At 41.0% G+C, this 16,617-nt stretch overlaps 1 protein-coding gene across 5 annotated transcripts in view; it reads right to left on the bottom strand.

The window, feature by feature from the left end:
- Positions 1-16,617, bottom strand: part of PALLD (palladin, cytoskeletal associated protein) — a 343,963-nt gene that overhangs the window by 53,575 nt on the left and 273,771 nt on the right. For all 5 annotated transcript variants that reach the window (XM_075127793.1, XM_048847662.2, XM_075127792.1 and 2 more), the window contains one exon: positions 6,481-7,170. In XM_075127793.1, coding sequence (XP_074983894.1) covers positions 6,481-7,170 — 690 coding nt within the window. The remainder of the gene's footprint in view (positions 1-6,480; positions 7,171-16,617) is intronic.

Raw genomic sequence — 16,617 nt, 5'->3', positions numbered from 1 at the left:
GCAAAGTTCAATGTACAGAATAAGTCTGGAAGAGCAGACCAGCTGCTTTAGCTCAAGTAAAGGCAAAAACATTGCACTGTTCTCCCTGCGTTGTTCCTTATCCCAAGAACTCTTTGGTTTAACGCTTTGAAGAGCATAGAAACAGCAATTAAATTTAGCATCAGCAATGATGAAAAATACAGCTTATGTTACTTTTACAAAAGTGTGACAAAGTGATGTTTTCTTTTCTCTTTAAAAAGGTTTAGTTAACTTGGTACTTGCTGTTCCTATTTAAGTCTAGTCCTTTTAAAAACTCTGCATCATGATATTTTCCTCTGTTAGTGACCTAGGCAACACTATTGAAGAATGCAACTGCTTGAAGGAAAGAATTAGATATGTCCTACAGTCAAGATCCTTTTAAACTGAGATATTCATATCTGAAAATGCATGTTTATTCTACTTTGAAAGGGATGCTGTCATTGTCTGATGACTAATTCCATGCTTTCTTTCTAGTGGTTTACACTTTGCATTTATAGAATCACTCTGTGAGCCAAAATTTTGCTGTCAGTGACACCCATCCAAACTTAACTGACTTGCATGGGCGCAAATCAGAGAAAAACCTGGGTTTGTATCAAACTTTTGCTGTGATGGCTGATGAAACTTAGGTTCCAGCCTCCATATATTTCTGTCAGCAAACCAAATGGGCACAATTCTGGATTCTGTCACATGTGTAGTTCCCCTTGAAGTTAATAGGGGTTACCTTCCGCATAGCTGAAGGCTGAGCTGGACCAATAAATCTACTAATATGTAGAGTTCTTTAGAATAGGGAAAACGGAGACCCCCAAGAACAAGGATTGAGCAATAGGGTATTGGCCAAATTCCAACTCAGAAATAAACAATATTCAGCCCCCATAATGCCTCTCTGAAATGTTAATTGACTACAGCATTCTTCACTTCCTCTCTAAATGTTACTATATGGTGGTAAAAACGACTGTGTTCCATCCCAAACGTGGCTGCATTTGATGGATGGGTAAAGTGATCCCTATGTCCCTTACTAACCTCACTAGGTGAAAGTGTTAAGTGACTGCAAGTGACTTGACCACACTGGCAGTACTAAGTATTTTATCCAATTGACATTTTTTCCTCAGTAAAATTATGCAAATAAATATTTAATGATGAACTAGTACTAGCTGGTCCAACCAGTGGCCTGAGGGAAGGGGAGCCAAGTTGGGAGGAGGGGAAGTGTGAAATGGGAGCCAGGCTGTGGGAGTGTAGAACAGGGAGAAGAGCTGGGACTGTGTGAAGTGGGGAGTCGAGCTGAGGGAGGGGAGAGTGTGGAAAGGACTGGGACTGCAATAGAGAATAGAGAGCAGAACTGGCGGAGTGCTAGGGGCTCCCTTGAGGGCTCTGGGATGGTCAGGCTGCTGGTGGGAGAAAAAATATGAAAACATTATTGTTCAACTGCTGTTGAAAACAATTTGATTTTTGTTACTTCAAGCATTGTCCTTGCTTAATACCTTTGTAAAAAAATAAAAAGTGAAATAATTTCTACCATACAGAATTCCAACACATGGTAGATCATAGAATTGTAGAAGATTAGGGTTAAAAGAGACCTGAGGAGGTCATCTAGTCCAACCCCCTGCTCAAAGCAGGACAAACCCCAACTAAATCGCAGTGCTTCTCACTCAGATTTGTCCCGGGGTCGACCAGGCCAAGCTTGCCTTCATCACATATTTCAGTTCTTCCAGTGCCACTGACTGTGCAGGGGAACCAGTACCACGTAGCCCCCTGCAACCCAACTCCTCATGGAAAGCCCCAGCATACAAGCTGCAGCCTCCATCCCTATAACTGCCTCACCTGGGGCTGAAGACTAGGGAAGTGCTGAGGCCTCCAGTCCCCTCCCCTCCCAGCCCACAGCACCAGGACTCCAGCAGGGCTCACCTTTTGGGCAGGGATATGGGCACTCCAACCCATCACCCCCAGTGAGGGTGTTGGGTCCCTGGCCATGGGCTGCCTGCACTATTGTGCCAGGCATTGTCAGGAGGGGAGGCAGCAGCTGCTGGGTCTGTGCAGCCTGAGAGCCAGTTGGGTGTGGGGAGAGGTTGGATTCCCTGTCCTCTCACCTCATGGCTCCCTGTTCCTGCCTTCCTATGGTCAGTGCAGCTGGCACCCCATCCCTTCCTGTAGGCAGTGTGGGGGGGGAATTTTACTTCTGCACAGACAGTGCACTGACCACAGTGAAGTCCTGGCCAGAGTTTCCTCCCTGAGTCAGAAGGGGTAGGGACATGTGTACCATTTGAAATATTCCTGGGGGCACCCCTATCTTGATAAGGTGAGCTAGTCCCCTATTTAATTTTATTACTTCTTAACCCTACACAGAAATGCTAAATGCTAATAAATCCTAAAAAAAGAATCTTATTCTAGAATCTGGAATGATATTTCTGTTTGTGGCCCACGAAGGTAGTATTTGTACGTGGCCCACAACACTAACATCTGGCCCACAGCATTGAAAAGTTCAGACCATCCTGAACTATTATATCCAGAGCTGTTCTTCATTTTATCTGAACGTCAGACACTTGTGAAGTAGACCCAGAAATCTAGTCAATTGGTTTTTGTTGTTTCTCACAGTTCTGGACAGTCAGACTATTAACCTATATACTGGCAGCAAACTAGCTCATCAAAACCATCCAACTAGAAACCATTTTGAACAAACCAGTTCAGATGCTGCTGCCAAACCCACAGCCTCTGGGGGCTCCCTAACTCATGGGAATCCCATCCCATTGTCATTTCAACCCAGTGTGTTATTTATTGCTCATATTTCCATGCCACGTAATTCATTCCTAAATTCATAGTTAATATGGCTAGAAGTGACCACTGTGATCATGTTGTCTGACCTCCTGCATAACACAGGTCATAGGACTTCCATGAATTAATTCCCGTTTGAGCTAGAGAAAACAGGAATTGGGGAGTGAAATAAGAGTTGCTGTATGCTGACGTCAGACTCATGAGAGATCAGGATGTCTCCTTTGACACTTTGACCTTATTTGGGCTACTTCATTTCACATGTTTCTCTTGCCTTCTGTTTTACAGGAAACTTCCATCCTTTTGTCTGTAACCAATGTTTAATTTGTGCCAGGGCTTGACAGGGCTGAGCCCTGGCACCTCTAGGCTTGGCAGTTCATAGCCCCAGCACCTCTGGGCTTACTGCCCCAGTTATGAATGTAAAGAAAAATTTCTTGAGCCCCAGCACCTAATAACTTGAGCCCCAGCACCTCTCATTACAAATTAAGCACTGTCCGTAACCCTACCCAAAAAAACACACACACCCCGCCAAATCTAGACACATTACTTATTCTCTAGTCCATATTTGTACCCAGTTGGCACAGCAAATCCATTTAGGGGAAATGGAGAGAAGGCTGCATACTCGACTGTGGCTGTGAAATGGGGGCCCCTACGCAAAGGAGTTGTGGGGGGCTACATGCTTTGCTTGAATCTTGGATAGAGCAGGTCCAAAACAAGTAAGTATATTTCATGAACATTTTTTTTAAATAAACACATTTTTTTCCTCATTTTATTCAACATTTTCCATCATATTTTGGCTAGATAAAGTCCAAAAATTTTTTGAACATTTTTCAAAAATTTTCAATTTTTTTGTTTCAGTGGGGGAAAAAAGTCACTTTCATTTTTTTATATTCCCTATTCACTATCTTTTTTCCCTAGTGGAAAAGAAGTTAAAAAGAAATGAGAGAAAGTAGGATTTTGCTCACCAAAATGAAACAAAAAATTCCTTTTTTTCCCATTTTCAATTTTTAAAAATCGAACACTAAGACCTTCAACAACAATGGAAATAAATTTGTGAAAATTTCAATTTAATCAAAAAATAATTTTTTGATGAAAAAATGCCAAAATAATCCAGCCAGTTCTGAATCTGAATTAATAATATTTTTTCATTACATTCAAATGGAGAGCATCAAAGAAATATTACAAATATACAATATATACCAATGTAATCAGAACACCAAGAAGTATCACTTTTAAAAGTACTCCATAAGAATTCCAGCTCATCTGGGTGGCAAGTTATTTAGGTTATATTACAGATTCTGACACAAGACTAAGCAGTTCAAAAATTCCCTTTTCTTTTTTTCAGGTCTTTGACTACCATTGTCACAGGAAGCCACTACAGAGGCAGAATAGGGTGAACTATCATGTGAAGACCACACACACAAACATGAGCTGTGAATATCTGATCCTCAAGTACACTAGGAAAGTGGCAAAGAAATACCAGCAATAAAAAAACAAGAGCGAGGGGAAGGCATTGAAAGTAACCGTAAAGTTTGCTGCAAGAATGCTTTCTCTCTTAATAAAAAGAAAAGGAGTACTTGTGGCTCTCTTAATAAAACAGTTGGTAAGAAAGGTAGCTAATGTAAAGTATTTAAAAAACAATCAAGGATCCAACCCTACTCCCACTGATGTATGTAGTAGTAAAAATCTATCTTAAAGCTGAAATCCCATTACTTTAGACCTTGTCTTATACTGGACTCTCCAATATTGATAAAGATATTGCTCATTTCCATCTACAGAATGCATTCCACACTTTGACTAGTTCACTTTCAGCAACGCGTAACATATCATTTGTAATCCCATTTAATAGATTGGGAAATGGAGACAGAGAAATTAAATGACTTGCTCAAGATGCATGTCAGAGTTGAAAATACAAGTGCCCAATCTTGACTCCATGTTCAGCACCCAGACGACCACACTACAGTGTCTTACCAAGGAAACAGTGTCTTCCTTTCAGAATCAATGGATATCAATAGCAGGGCGATAGAAAGGAGTACAGGCCAGGATTGGACTGCTGATCATCCAGGCTTTTTCCCTTTTGCAGGCTGCAGAGCTGACTGGCTTCTGCTCCTCCTACGTCCCTGGAGCTGACTGGCAGTCAATTAATTTTGCTCAGTCTAGTCTCATCTATACTACTAACTGGCTCTGTCTATGGAGACCAATGCAGGCAGCCAACAACCATGCACTGGAGTGAGTGGAGGGTGAGAGCTGAGAAAAAAGTGAATAAAGTGAAGAAAAGGGATAGGAGAAAGGGTCTAATTGTTTTGGTGTTAGCCTGGAACTTGGGAGACCTGGGTTCAGTTCCTCCCTCCACCACCAACTTGCTGTTTGACCTTGGCCAAGTCATTCAGCCCCTTTAGTGCCTGAGTTCTCCATCTGTAAAATGGGAGATATCCTCACAAGGGTGTTGTGAGTATAAATACATTAGAGACCAGGAGGTGCTCATGTACTACAGTAATGGGCACCATAGAAAGATAGAGATGATAAAGGAGAAGTGAAGGAGAAACAGAGGTGGCAAGAAGGGATAGGACAATAAATTAGAAATTTGGGGAATACAGAAAAATGGAAATTGAGAGACTGAAAGAACTTGGGGGAAAGAAAGGAGAGAAAAAACACACGAAAGAGTGGCAGAGTAGATAGAAGATGACGGGACGAAGAATACTGTTAAACAAGACAAAGGGGAAACAGACACTGAAAAAGACTAAGGAAGGATATGATAACATACAGTAGCAGGAAAGAAGATATTTGGTAGGAAAAGAGAAAAATGAAACTAGAAGTTAAAGAGACAGAACAAGTTGATTTTTGAATTATGTAATAGATCTTTTAACATCACCAAATGTTAAAATTAAAATTACGTTTTGTTTATATTGCAGACAAATTCATTAATATCTTTGAGTAACTGACAGAATTTTTCCAAAAGTGCCTTGGAGTAAAATAACAGAAGTTCCTACAGTACCAAATCTATAGCCCAGCAAGTTATCTTGATACTGTGGACATGTTTAGAAAGCCCTTAAACAAAGTTATAAATAAGCCTTGGATCCAGCTATTCTCATTTTTTGTTCTTTATCATTTCTCTTTGTTCTCCAACAATGGAATGAGAATCTTGTGCCAATGGAAAGACAAACTGAACTACTCTGGGCTTTTGGCATGCTCCAGAACAATATTTTAGCCTTGAGGGGAGACAAAAGGGAGGGAAAATATGTGGAGCTGATGTAGTCTGTGGTGTTTTTCCTGTTTTTTTAAACACGGTTCTTACAAATCCCCAGCACCACGTCCTCTCTTTCCCCTCTCCCCTGAAAAAAAAGATAACCAAATATCAGTAGGCCATTGTGCCCCTTCATTTTCCATCTCTGCAGCTTTGTTCCATAAGCAGAATACAGCATATTTCTGATCAGTGTCTTCTTCCCTGACACTCCTCCATCTAGAGAAATCACTAGAGTCAGAGGCCAAGTATCACCTTATGAAAGTGACTGCAAGACCTTTGGCCAGAAGGGTGATTTCCTTGCAATTTCTTCCACTGATTCAAGAATCTGTCATCCCCCCACCCCCTCTCAGTTAGCCACAGTGCAGAGAGCCCAAAAAGCTATCAAAATGGAGAACCAATACAATTAATAAACAATAAAATTAAATGTAAGAAGTTCGTTAGCTGTTTATACTCACGGAGGCATAACACCTTTTGGAAGTCCTAGTGCATTGACAGATATAGGCGGTGGCTGGGATGGTAACATGGAGCTGAGGAACGCTGCTGGAGACTGGCTGGAGTTAGAGAATCTAGCAGTTGGAGAAAGACTGCGGGAAGGTGAGGAAACTGAGGAAGGGAGAGGAGGAGGAGGGGGTGGGGGAAGTGGGAAGGAATCAGAAACTGAAAACGTTGCAGTTGGACTAAAGACTGGTGGAGGTGGGGGAGGGGGTGAAGAGGAAGATGGAGACCACAGGTACTCTCCTTCCGGAGCAAATGGCTGGGAGAAAGGGGGAACAGGTGCTCTGCCAAATTGTTTCTGAGAGGCAGTTGGAGACATAGGGGATGGAAGGCTGGATGTGGAAGACCCAGATGAAGGAGTTACATAACCTGAAGCAGGACTGATGTTCTGAGCAGCAATGAACTGTTTAGGCCGGGCATAGTTGAAGGTGCTGGATGACTGCATGGTGGGGGAAGTGTGGGAGTTGAGAACGCTCATTTGCACAGGAGAACTGACAGACTGGCTGGACACCAGCTCCTGGAAAGAAGGGGGAGGAGGAAAAGGAGGAGACGGAGGAGGATTTTGATGTTGCTGGTGGTGATGGTACCGCTGACCACCTTCTTGTTCCAGACGAATTTGGTTCTGCAGTTGTTGTAGTTTTAGAGGGTCCCTGCATGAGAAGAAAAAGTTAATCAGAGGGGTGGTGATGGGAGAGGAGAGGATTAAAATAAAGAGACAACCTCATTATCTAGACACTGAGCTCTATTTTGTCACCTGGAATTTTAGAAGCCAATGGAAGTCAGAGCTATTTGCGTATCTGATCCTTAAGTCTATCTCCTTGCCAGCAAAGTCCCTGCAAGAACGCACATCAGATATTAAACTGCTACAACACTTAACTGTAGCTAAAGGACCATTTGTAAGCTTTCTAATTAATAAAGCCATGAATCCCTGCTGGGATGGAAAACCTCGATGAAGTTGTGAGATTTGGTTTGAATACTTATTTAAGGCTTTCCCCAACAGATTGAAACCTTTTTTGGTCTGGAGATTGGGATGGGGTAGCTCCCTCTTTCATCAGACCTGGAAATACTGCAAGCAAAGTCCTTTTTGTGATCTTCTTAGTACTCTTATTTTCAGCTAATGCCACAATAGAAATTAAGACCCTTTTGAATTTTAAAAAAAGTTTGATTTTTATTTGGGTGCTGGTGGGTCATTTGTTAATTTTATTTGAACTTAATATATTAATTGCAAGAGTCCTAGTATTAAGGGTCACTTTTTTTTAAAAGGGCCTCAATTCTGTCTCTCTTATTATGGTGTTCAAATATCTAAGCTACTGCAGCCATAATCAGGTTGCTAGAAATCTAAATGCCCTAGCTTGTGCCTGCTGTTAATCATGTGTCATTCCCAAGAGGTGACACACATTTGACAGCTCTGTCAAGCCTTCCCACACATTTGTGAGGGAGTGAATGAAACTTCCCCCATAATTTTCTGCAACCTAGGGAAAGGTGAACTAAGCTGCATACCGGGAAACCATGAGTTTTAGTTCCAGCTTTTCCACTGACGGCTGTTAATATATCTGTACTCTTTACAACTTTTCTTCTTAACTAAGCCTCATAACTCTATCATACCAGGAGGCAGCTGAGGAACTAAAGCTCTAGGGCTCTGCTAACTGGACTCATGACACCATACCAATGGGAGATAGGCTTATTTACAATAAAAATACAGAACTTCTTCACATTCACATAACTGTAAAGACTGTAGGTTTGACATTCAGAAGCGCTGAGCACCCAGAACTCCAAATGAAGTCAACAGGAACTATAGACACTCAACACGGATGACAATCAGATCCTGTACATATTTTTGCTTATTGTACAATTGCTTAAATGACCATTTACATTGCTGCTTTCCTGTTAATTGCTCCTTCAGTATGCACTTCTGTAAAAAAAATCTTGAGACTAAAGACCACTAAGGTAGTTTGTCAATCTCCTTTAATAGCCCTGCTTTAGCAGCACTACAACCGCAATAAGGCCCTTATCAAAGCAGAGATCAAACTTTGCTGTGTGTGGTCTTAATTCTAAAACTCATCTGTTTTACTAGCTTAACAATTGTCTTGTCCCAGCTGGGAATTGTAACTTTGTCTGAACGCTCCAGATGTCTTTGTGGTTTTATGTGCACATGCACCTTTTCAGTATATTTCACATATAAATACTTTACAATATTATATACAGTGTGTCATTTATGATATAATTTAGGTCATTATTTAACCAGAGATTTTAGTGCAGAGTCTACTGAATGCATGGAATATGTATGTATGACAAACACCATAATGGATGCATACTTTTGGTATTAGAAATTATCATGATGTCATAGTTACATTTGTAACCTACTTTCCATTATAAGATTCATTTTGATACTCCTGCTCCCCAGAGTACTCAAAATATTTTCGGCCTGAAATTTCACGTGTGGTGTCTAGAAAAGGAGACTGTTTGGCTGTAAAGAGGGGGACAGAAGTTTAAGATTAATCACACAAGGTATTTTGAGACGGTACTGAAAAAAAAAATCAAGGTTTTGAAGGGTCTGACTATTTTGTAAAACCATATCACAAAGATAGCTTGGTTTAGAAATGAGAGTTACCCCACATACAGTACATACTTTATTTGTTAGTAGCAGATTAGCTCTTTTTTACCAGACAGTTTTTGATATAGTTGTGTAAAACACTTCGGAGTTATTCACTACAGATTTCTGAATCTTCTATTCATTTTTTTTGAATGTTGAACATATAGTATCCAAATCCTGCTGAGTTCAGATTGTTTTGATGTTAGGTTTGGGTTAAGGCTGATCTTTAGGTTTTTTTTTTAATACTCTTTGAATGTCCCTTAACCTGAAAGAGCTACTGCTTGAGCTATTTTGCCTTGAGGCTTTCTTTTTAGCCCATACGGTCATCTGACCCTCCCAGTCAATGGCAGAGTTCCAGCAGCAATACCAAACCATCTTGGATAGATGAGTAAAAAAAAACCTTTTTTTAAAATTTTTTGGGCGGGTTTCCTTTTCAAGTTTGTGTCTTCCAATTGTGCATTTTAACTATTTTTGGGCACATTGTCTAATGGTCATCGGAGAGTTTTAACATTTTTTACTTTCATTTTCATACAAATTTTACTTCATTTTCCCCATCATTTTAATGTATTATAGTGCGACTAAGGCCAAAGAAGTAAATAGAAATGTACCTAACTATATATGTTGTGCCTGGTATGGAAGAAGTTTAACACTCTCAAACAGAGACTTTTCACCAAGCGTGTGCCATAACAAAAGGTATCCTGTGCTGCATTGAAACTTTTGTATTTTAAATTACAAAGTCATGTGTTCATCTTTCAAACAGTGGCACAATATAGCAGTGACCACTTGGGCCTTGTCAATGCTAATTACTACCTGTTTTACAGCAACTGCTGCTAAATGATGCAGCTATATCAGTGTTAGTAATGACGGAAGTGCTAGTGTAGACCAGGATCAGGCTTTAAATCCAGGGTGTTATGAAAATCTACATGTTGGGTAAAGGAAAGATCCTACTCTGAGCGGGTTTTCATGCCACAATGGTAAAAATGCATGATCCCTGTATTAGGCATCTTTGCAGCTATTCTGTTGCTGTAAGACTGGTACTAAATTTTCTAGCGCTAGACGCATCCTAGAGTAATGTCATCCAGCATTTTTTTTTAAAAAATATCCCATTGTTGCTATTGCACTGGTGCTAATAATGTTGGGAGCATCAGGGTGGAGAGGGGGCACTGGTGTTTAACACTGTTGCACCACATCATCTAACCTTACTCAGTACAAATCTAGACACAGTAGCTAAAAATACTCCACCTGTGGCCAATCTGTACCAGTGCTTCTTCCATTATTAGCAGCAATAGTGAAGCAACTATGGAGATAAAGAAAAACTTCAGGGACTAGGAGGACACAAACAAAAGTAATTTAGTTATAACAAGATGATCCTATCTCAGCTAACTAAGGTGTGTTTAGTAATCCAGCGTAATAGATAGGCACACTTTCACAGAACCGGTCACATACATTTTACATCTACTTCTTTAAACACAGTGAAAAAACCCATAACATTTTCACATACTTATTTTTGATGACTTATTTGAGGTTCACCTACAGTTTTATCTAACAGTTCATTACAGAAACTGAAAAATCAAAAGTAACTTCTGAATAAAATTCCCTCAGTGAAAAGGCGAAACCGACTATAAAATAATCACATTGGAGGTGGAGGGGAAATGGACATTCAGCAAGTCATTTGAACTCAGACATGACCATTTATAAAGGGATTTCAACAGCTTTATTCTGATATTTGTCAGTTATTTCCTGCCTAATGTTGGAAATTCTTGCTATAGATTTGTACGTGTATATATCTCTGCCTACGCTCCAGCAGCTATGATAACAGAGTTAAAGACAACATGAAAAAAATAAGACCTATAAGCCACTGAAAAAACATATTTACACACACACAGACACAATGTAACAGCGAGAAGTAGTAATATTTTAATATGAACGACGGCACGGGCCTAAACAACAATAGGGAAAATCTAATACGGTATGAAGGTTATTCAGTTCTTAATGTAAATGTGCATATTATTACCCTGTCCACAATACTTAATTTTTGCCAATTTACTATTGACATAGTGCAGTAACATTACAACTTTTCTATATAACAAGTATAAACTACTGTTCTATTCTACACAAGCTAGTTTCTGCTGTATATATCTCAGAGCTATTTGGAGAAGAGGGCTCAGCTCTTAATAACTGTGTCTAAAATGACAGCAGAAGGCATGGTCTTTTTTCACCTCCATTACTATGTCTTCCCTGGATGGTCTTTCACCTGCTCTGCAACTCTGCCTTGAAAGAGAGAGACCGGAGGAGGAATAAACTCAGCTTGTATTGCTTCTAAGAATTAGGATTTATGTTCTTCACACCACTAGTAATTTCTAATGATAGAGGGTGTGATCATCTTAAGGCTGGAAATACACTTGCTTCTGGGAGCACTGTGTGTGCTGCAAGTTGTCACTCTTGTTTTATACCTCTGAGTGCTGAAGAGTTATAATTAACTGTGAGAATTCTTACACTCTCTGTAACTAAGCAATGCTTTATTTAATGTACATATACCAAGTTTCAAGAAGAGATTATTACATCTCAGATATTTCTACAACTTTGTTTTCCTCTCTGCCCCTACCAAGACAAATTACCGAAATGAAAGACATCTCACTTATAAATAAGTATAATTATTTTATTGCTTTGCTTAATGAAAATATGTAGCTGCAAAGCTTATGGGAACTGGAAGCTGAGTACTCTAATTGCCTAGGAGGACTGTTTTCCCCATTATGAAGTTAGTGAATCCCTCATGCTACCATCAAAGCCTTCTTCAGACAACATATTGACAAACACAATATACATACTAATCTGCACCAACTATTACAAGTGGCTCAATACTGATCTCAGGTATTTGGGTGGACGTTCCTTATAATTACATATGGTCAGCTCACTACCTGTGTACATTCATGCATACTGGTAGTAGCCGGTTAAATACAATATGACAAAGCATCAGACATTGAAAATTAGCTTTATGTATAGAATCTTTAGTCCAGGAGACATACCTTGACTAGAGGCCAAGCTTAAACTAGTGACTAACACTAACAGGGGGGGAGGTAGTATAGCCTAGCAGATAGGGCACTGTGGTAGAACTCAGGACAGCTGAGTTTAATTCCCATTTTTGCCAGTGGCCTGCAGGGTGACCTTGGACAAGTCACTTCCCTCCATGTGCCTTAGTTTCCACATCTGGAAGAAAATGGGAACAATGATACTGACTTCTATTGTAAAGTGCTTTGAGATCTACTGATGAAAAGTGTAATATAAGAGTTAGGCATTATTATTACTATATGATGTAAATGAAAATGAACTATGTACAAACGATAGGACAGTACTTTACCTGGGAAGGCAGCCAGCAATTCTGCCTTGCCTTCTCCCTTCTCAGAAAAAGAACAGTTACTGACCCTGCAGTAGCTGTGGTTCTTTGAGATGATGTAATTAGTTGGGGTGCACATGTGCCTCATGTATGCGAAATTAAATTCTTTTTCACAGCAGGTCTGTCAGGGCTGCACATGTGACCTGTGCCTCATCATACTCCTCTATGAGGGCTTAAAAGGCAGAATGGCCACGACCTTCCCTCAGCACCTTCGCAATTCAAAGCCCCAGTAACTGAAATCTGCAAAAGCAGGGACAGAGAGGGGTCATGGGATCTACACTGAGTACAACATCTTGAAGAACCACAGTCACTGTAGGGTAAGTAACCATTCTCTCTTAGTAACTATGTATTAGTGTGGATCACAGTTTAGTGAGTGGCAAGCAGTGTCCCCTCTGGATGGTGGGAGTGAAGTATCCGCTGCATCAGTCAGCGATTGTTGTACTGTCACCTTGAATTTGGTGGCTGTTAGGGCTGATGCCAAAGTCCAACTCATAACTCTTGACAAAAAGTCAGTGAATTAATGCCACATTGTGGCCTTGCAGATCTGAGAAACTGGCACATTCCTGAAGCAGGCAGAGGATGTTGCTTGCACTCGAAGCTGGTCAGGTGTTTGGGTGGACATCTGTGGCCTGTCTTTCAACCAGAACTGCTTTGGACAGTAAGGACTACAAGGATGACTGTGGCTTCATCTCATTTGATCTTGGATATTATCTTGGGGAATCAATGGAAAGGCACAGAGAAGGCCTTGAGACCAGTGTAGAAGATAGACATATGGTACCTATTCAGGTTTGTGCCCCTCTGGAACAAAAGTTTTGGCACTTGGCATTGTTGATGATGGTAATCAGGTCTATCATAGGAGATCCCCAATGAAGGAATATTGGGTCTATAATGAACCTCCATAGCAACCATTCAAGGGGAAGAGCTGTGAACAGAACCTCTTTATATACATTCTTGGGTTCCTGCAACCATCTCAGTGACAATCTGAGGCGGGGTCAGGTCTTTCTTGTTCATTTGGTGTTTTGCTGGGGAATAGATCGATCTGAGCCAGAGTTCCATCATAGAGCCAACAGAAGAAGTCTGACAAAGGACATAATGTAAGTGCATGCACACACGTGGCCTAGCTGCCCTAGATGAGTCTATACCATCACAGTAGAGTACGATTCCATTTAACATACTATCGACTGCATGAAAAAGAACCTGACCTCGGGAAGATATGCTCTTGTGGACCTGGAGTTGATCAAAGCTTCTATGAACTCTATCTTCTGTGATGGGTCAAGAGATGATTTTTCATAGTTCACCAAGAGGTCTATCAGGGAGAACAAGGGAAGAGCATATTCTAGGCTTGATACCATCTTCTGCTGCTTTATGTAACAGAAAAAAGGTGACCCTCTTCCTGGTGAAAAAAATCATATATAGTAAACAGAGCCCTGTACTTTTCAGCTTGGAGATGCAGTGAGGCAAATTAATATACCTTGCATCCAAATAGACCCAACTTCTTAGGATTTCTGTCCTTAAGTAGGCCTTCTGTGGACTTGAACTTTTCCTATACTGCCAAAACAACCAGAAGCCCTCAAATTGGGTGGCCATAGAAGTATTCAAAGCCCTTTGGAGGCATCTGTACCTCTTCTCCACTTGTTTAGAAGTAGGAGAAAGAATGGCGAGGGTTTGGTCAGCTGCAGGACCCTCTGATTGAAAGGGAATGAGATCCTGGGCTGGAGTTGCAGTGCTTAAAATATAAAAAAAAAGTTTGTGTGATTTTTCCTGTATCAATGTCATTTCAATGTCTGGGGTCTCTGCAATGTGAGACAGAAGATCCTGGAATGCCTTGAAGCCATTGATTGCTGGCTCTGGGACAGGCACCACCATCTCATCTGGTGAGGATGACATCTTGTGTAGAGCTAGGGGTCAGTTGTTGATGTCCCTCCATTACGTCTTGCTCATAGGGGCCATTGTCCAGCTCGTGTGGGTGGCCTGACTAATGAGGCCATGAAGGAACAGGATCTCCTCCTCTTTCAGAGGGATATCTGCTCCTGGACCCGAATTATGATAGTTCTCAGTAGGGCCGATACAGTCTTAGTGGCATGCTATAGGGACACCAGCCAGCTAGAAGCTGGTTGGTTTGGTGCCACTCACCCCCCAGCTGAGATGGAACTCTAAATGAAAGCCACTTGTATGCTCCTTAAGATTGCTTTCAAAAGGCAGGGACAGGGATCCCTGCTCAACACTGGAGAAAAGGAGTAGGATGGTGAAGTGAAGAGCTCTTCTTTCAGTGGTGGTGCTGTATGCTGACATGATACTGGTATTGGCCCTGGTACTGGTTGTTGCTTTTGTGTGGAGGATGTCTCTGCAAGGAACATTGAGTCTTGCAGAATGCATCTCAGCTCATTGCCAGGCTTATTCATGGGTATCAGTACTGGGTCTCATTTCCACTGCATCTCTCCAGTTTTGGTGGAGGGCTTGGAGGCTCTGCCCTTGGATGAGTCATCTCTTCGGGACTATGCTCCCTGTTTGGAGCTATGTTTGAGCTCCCTCCAGTTCAGTCTCTTGATGTCACCTTTTTGTGGCCACAGGTGCTGATTTTGTTGCCAAGGTTGTCTGCTGGCACCCTGTGACAGGGCTTCCAGCATCAAGGCTGCTGATGCTGAGACTGTCAGTGCTGAGTTGGTCAGTGTGGAAGTTGCCAGTGCTGGCTTTGACAGTGGTTCCTCTTGCCCTCTTTTCTCTGCCTTATCCTGGGGTATGGTGTCTGTTCGAGGCAGAATTGATTGATGCTGGTTTGTCTGGCCACATTCCGGTAGTTACTACCCTCTCTGGGCCCAAACTGACTCACAAGGACTGCTCTAGCAGGTGTATCTTGAGCTGAATATCCCTGGATTTGTAGGTTCATGTGGAGATTGACTTGCACACAGAGTACCTATCTGAGATGTGGGTCTTTCCAAGGTTGAAAAGGCATTGGCTATGTCCATCATTGATGGGAATCAGTCTGTCATAGGACAGGCAGGGTTTGAACCCATGAGGTGTGACGGTTGATATGAAACACTGCATCCTGCTGGACGGATAGTGTAGTGGAACGTATGATTTTCTTTTTTTAAAATGTCCAAGTTGAGGAAAAGGGAGTCTCAATATGAAGTTTCTTCCAAAAACCCCCAAACCAAACTGAACAAAACCGAAAAAAAAAAAAAAGTAGTTCAAAAACTGAGTTGAAGTCTCTGATCAGAGTAGTGGGTCGGATATTTGTTAGGTTCCATCTTGCTACCAAGAAGGACCTGAGGAAGAGTTGCGGCTGCCCACCCTTAATGCCCTCTAATGAGAGCACAAGGAAGCACAGGGTGTATGTGTAGCCGTGATGGACACTACTATTTAAAAGACCCTGACCTTGCACATGAGGCTCATGCACCCCAACAGTGGGATCCACACTTACACTGCATGAAGTTAAAGATTCAGTAAATAGAAATACACTGCAGAGATTGGAAAACGGTCTAGCCTTTGTATCTCAACACAACTAAATAAATGCATTGAAGTTTACTGAATGTTTTACAATCCTGTATATTGTGTACTATGTGTAATATGTGCATATAAGTGTAATATGAAGTCATCAAACCCCTTGCAAATCTTTTTGAACAAGATTATATATATATATATATATATATATAGCTATCTATATATATATATAATTTTAAAGAGAAAGGAGAGTAGTCTCTGTTTAGAGGAACAAGTCTAATTTACTTCAAGTACTGAAAAACAGTAACTCATTACACAGACTTCAATGAGGATGCATGGATATAACTGAGGGTCAAATTTGGTCCTCATTCTGGACAGCTAGGAACAATCCCCACAACTGAAAAACTTTCCAGATTTGTTTTGCCACACCAACCTCTGTTTCTTCAACACACAAAATTTGCTGGTAAAGATCTTCAAATGCAATTGAACAATACTTTCCATGGCTACTGTATTACTGTTTATAAACAAACATCCAATTCAAGTCAAAAGAGAGAAAAAGAGCTTATGTAAACAATCTACTCAAAAGAAACCCAGAATGTTCTACTATTAATACAATGCACTGTAATAGAGGATACTTTGAAAATAAGCTTGATTCCTCATTAGGCAAAA

Source organism: Caretta caretta, chromosome 4, assembly GCF_965140235.1.
Source record: "Caretta caretta isolate rCarCar2 chromosome 4, rCarCar1.hap1, whole genome shotgun sequence".
In the NCBI taxonomy this organism is placed as follows: domain Eukaryota; kingdom Metazoa; phylum Chordata; order Testudines; family Cheloniidae; genus Caretta; species Caretta caretta.
Note: the sequence above shows the minus strand (reverse complement) of the source record. Positions and strands in the feature narration are given on the sequence as shown.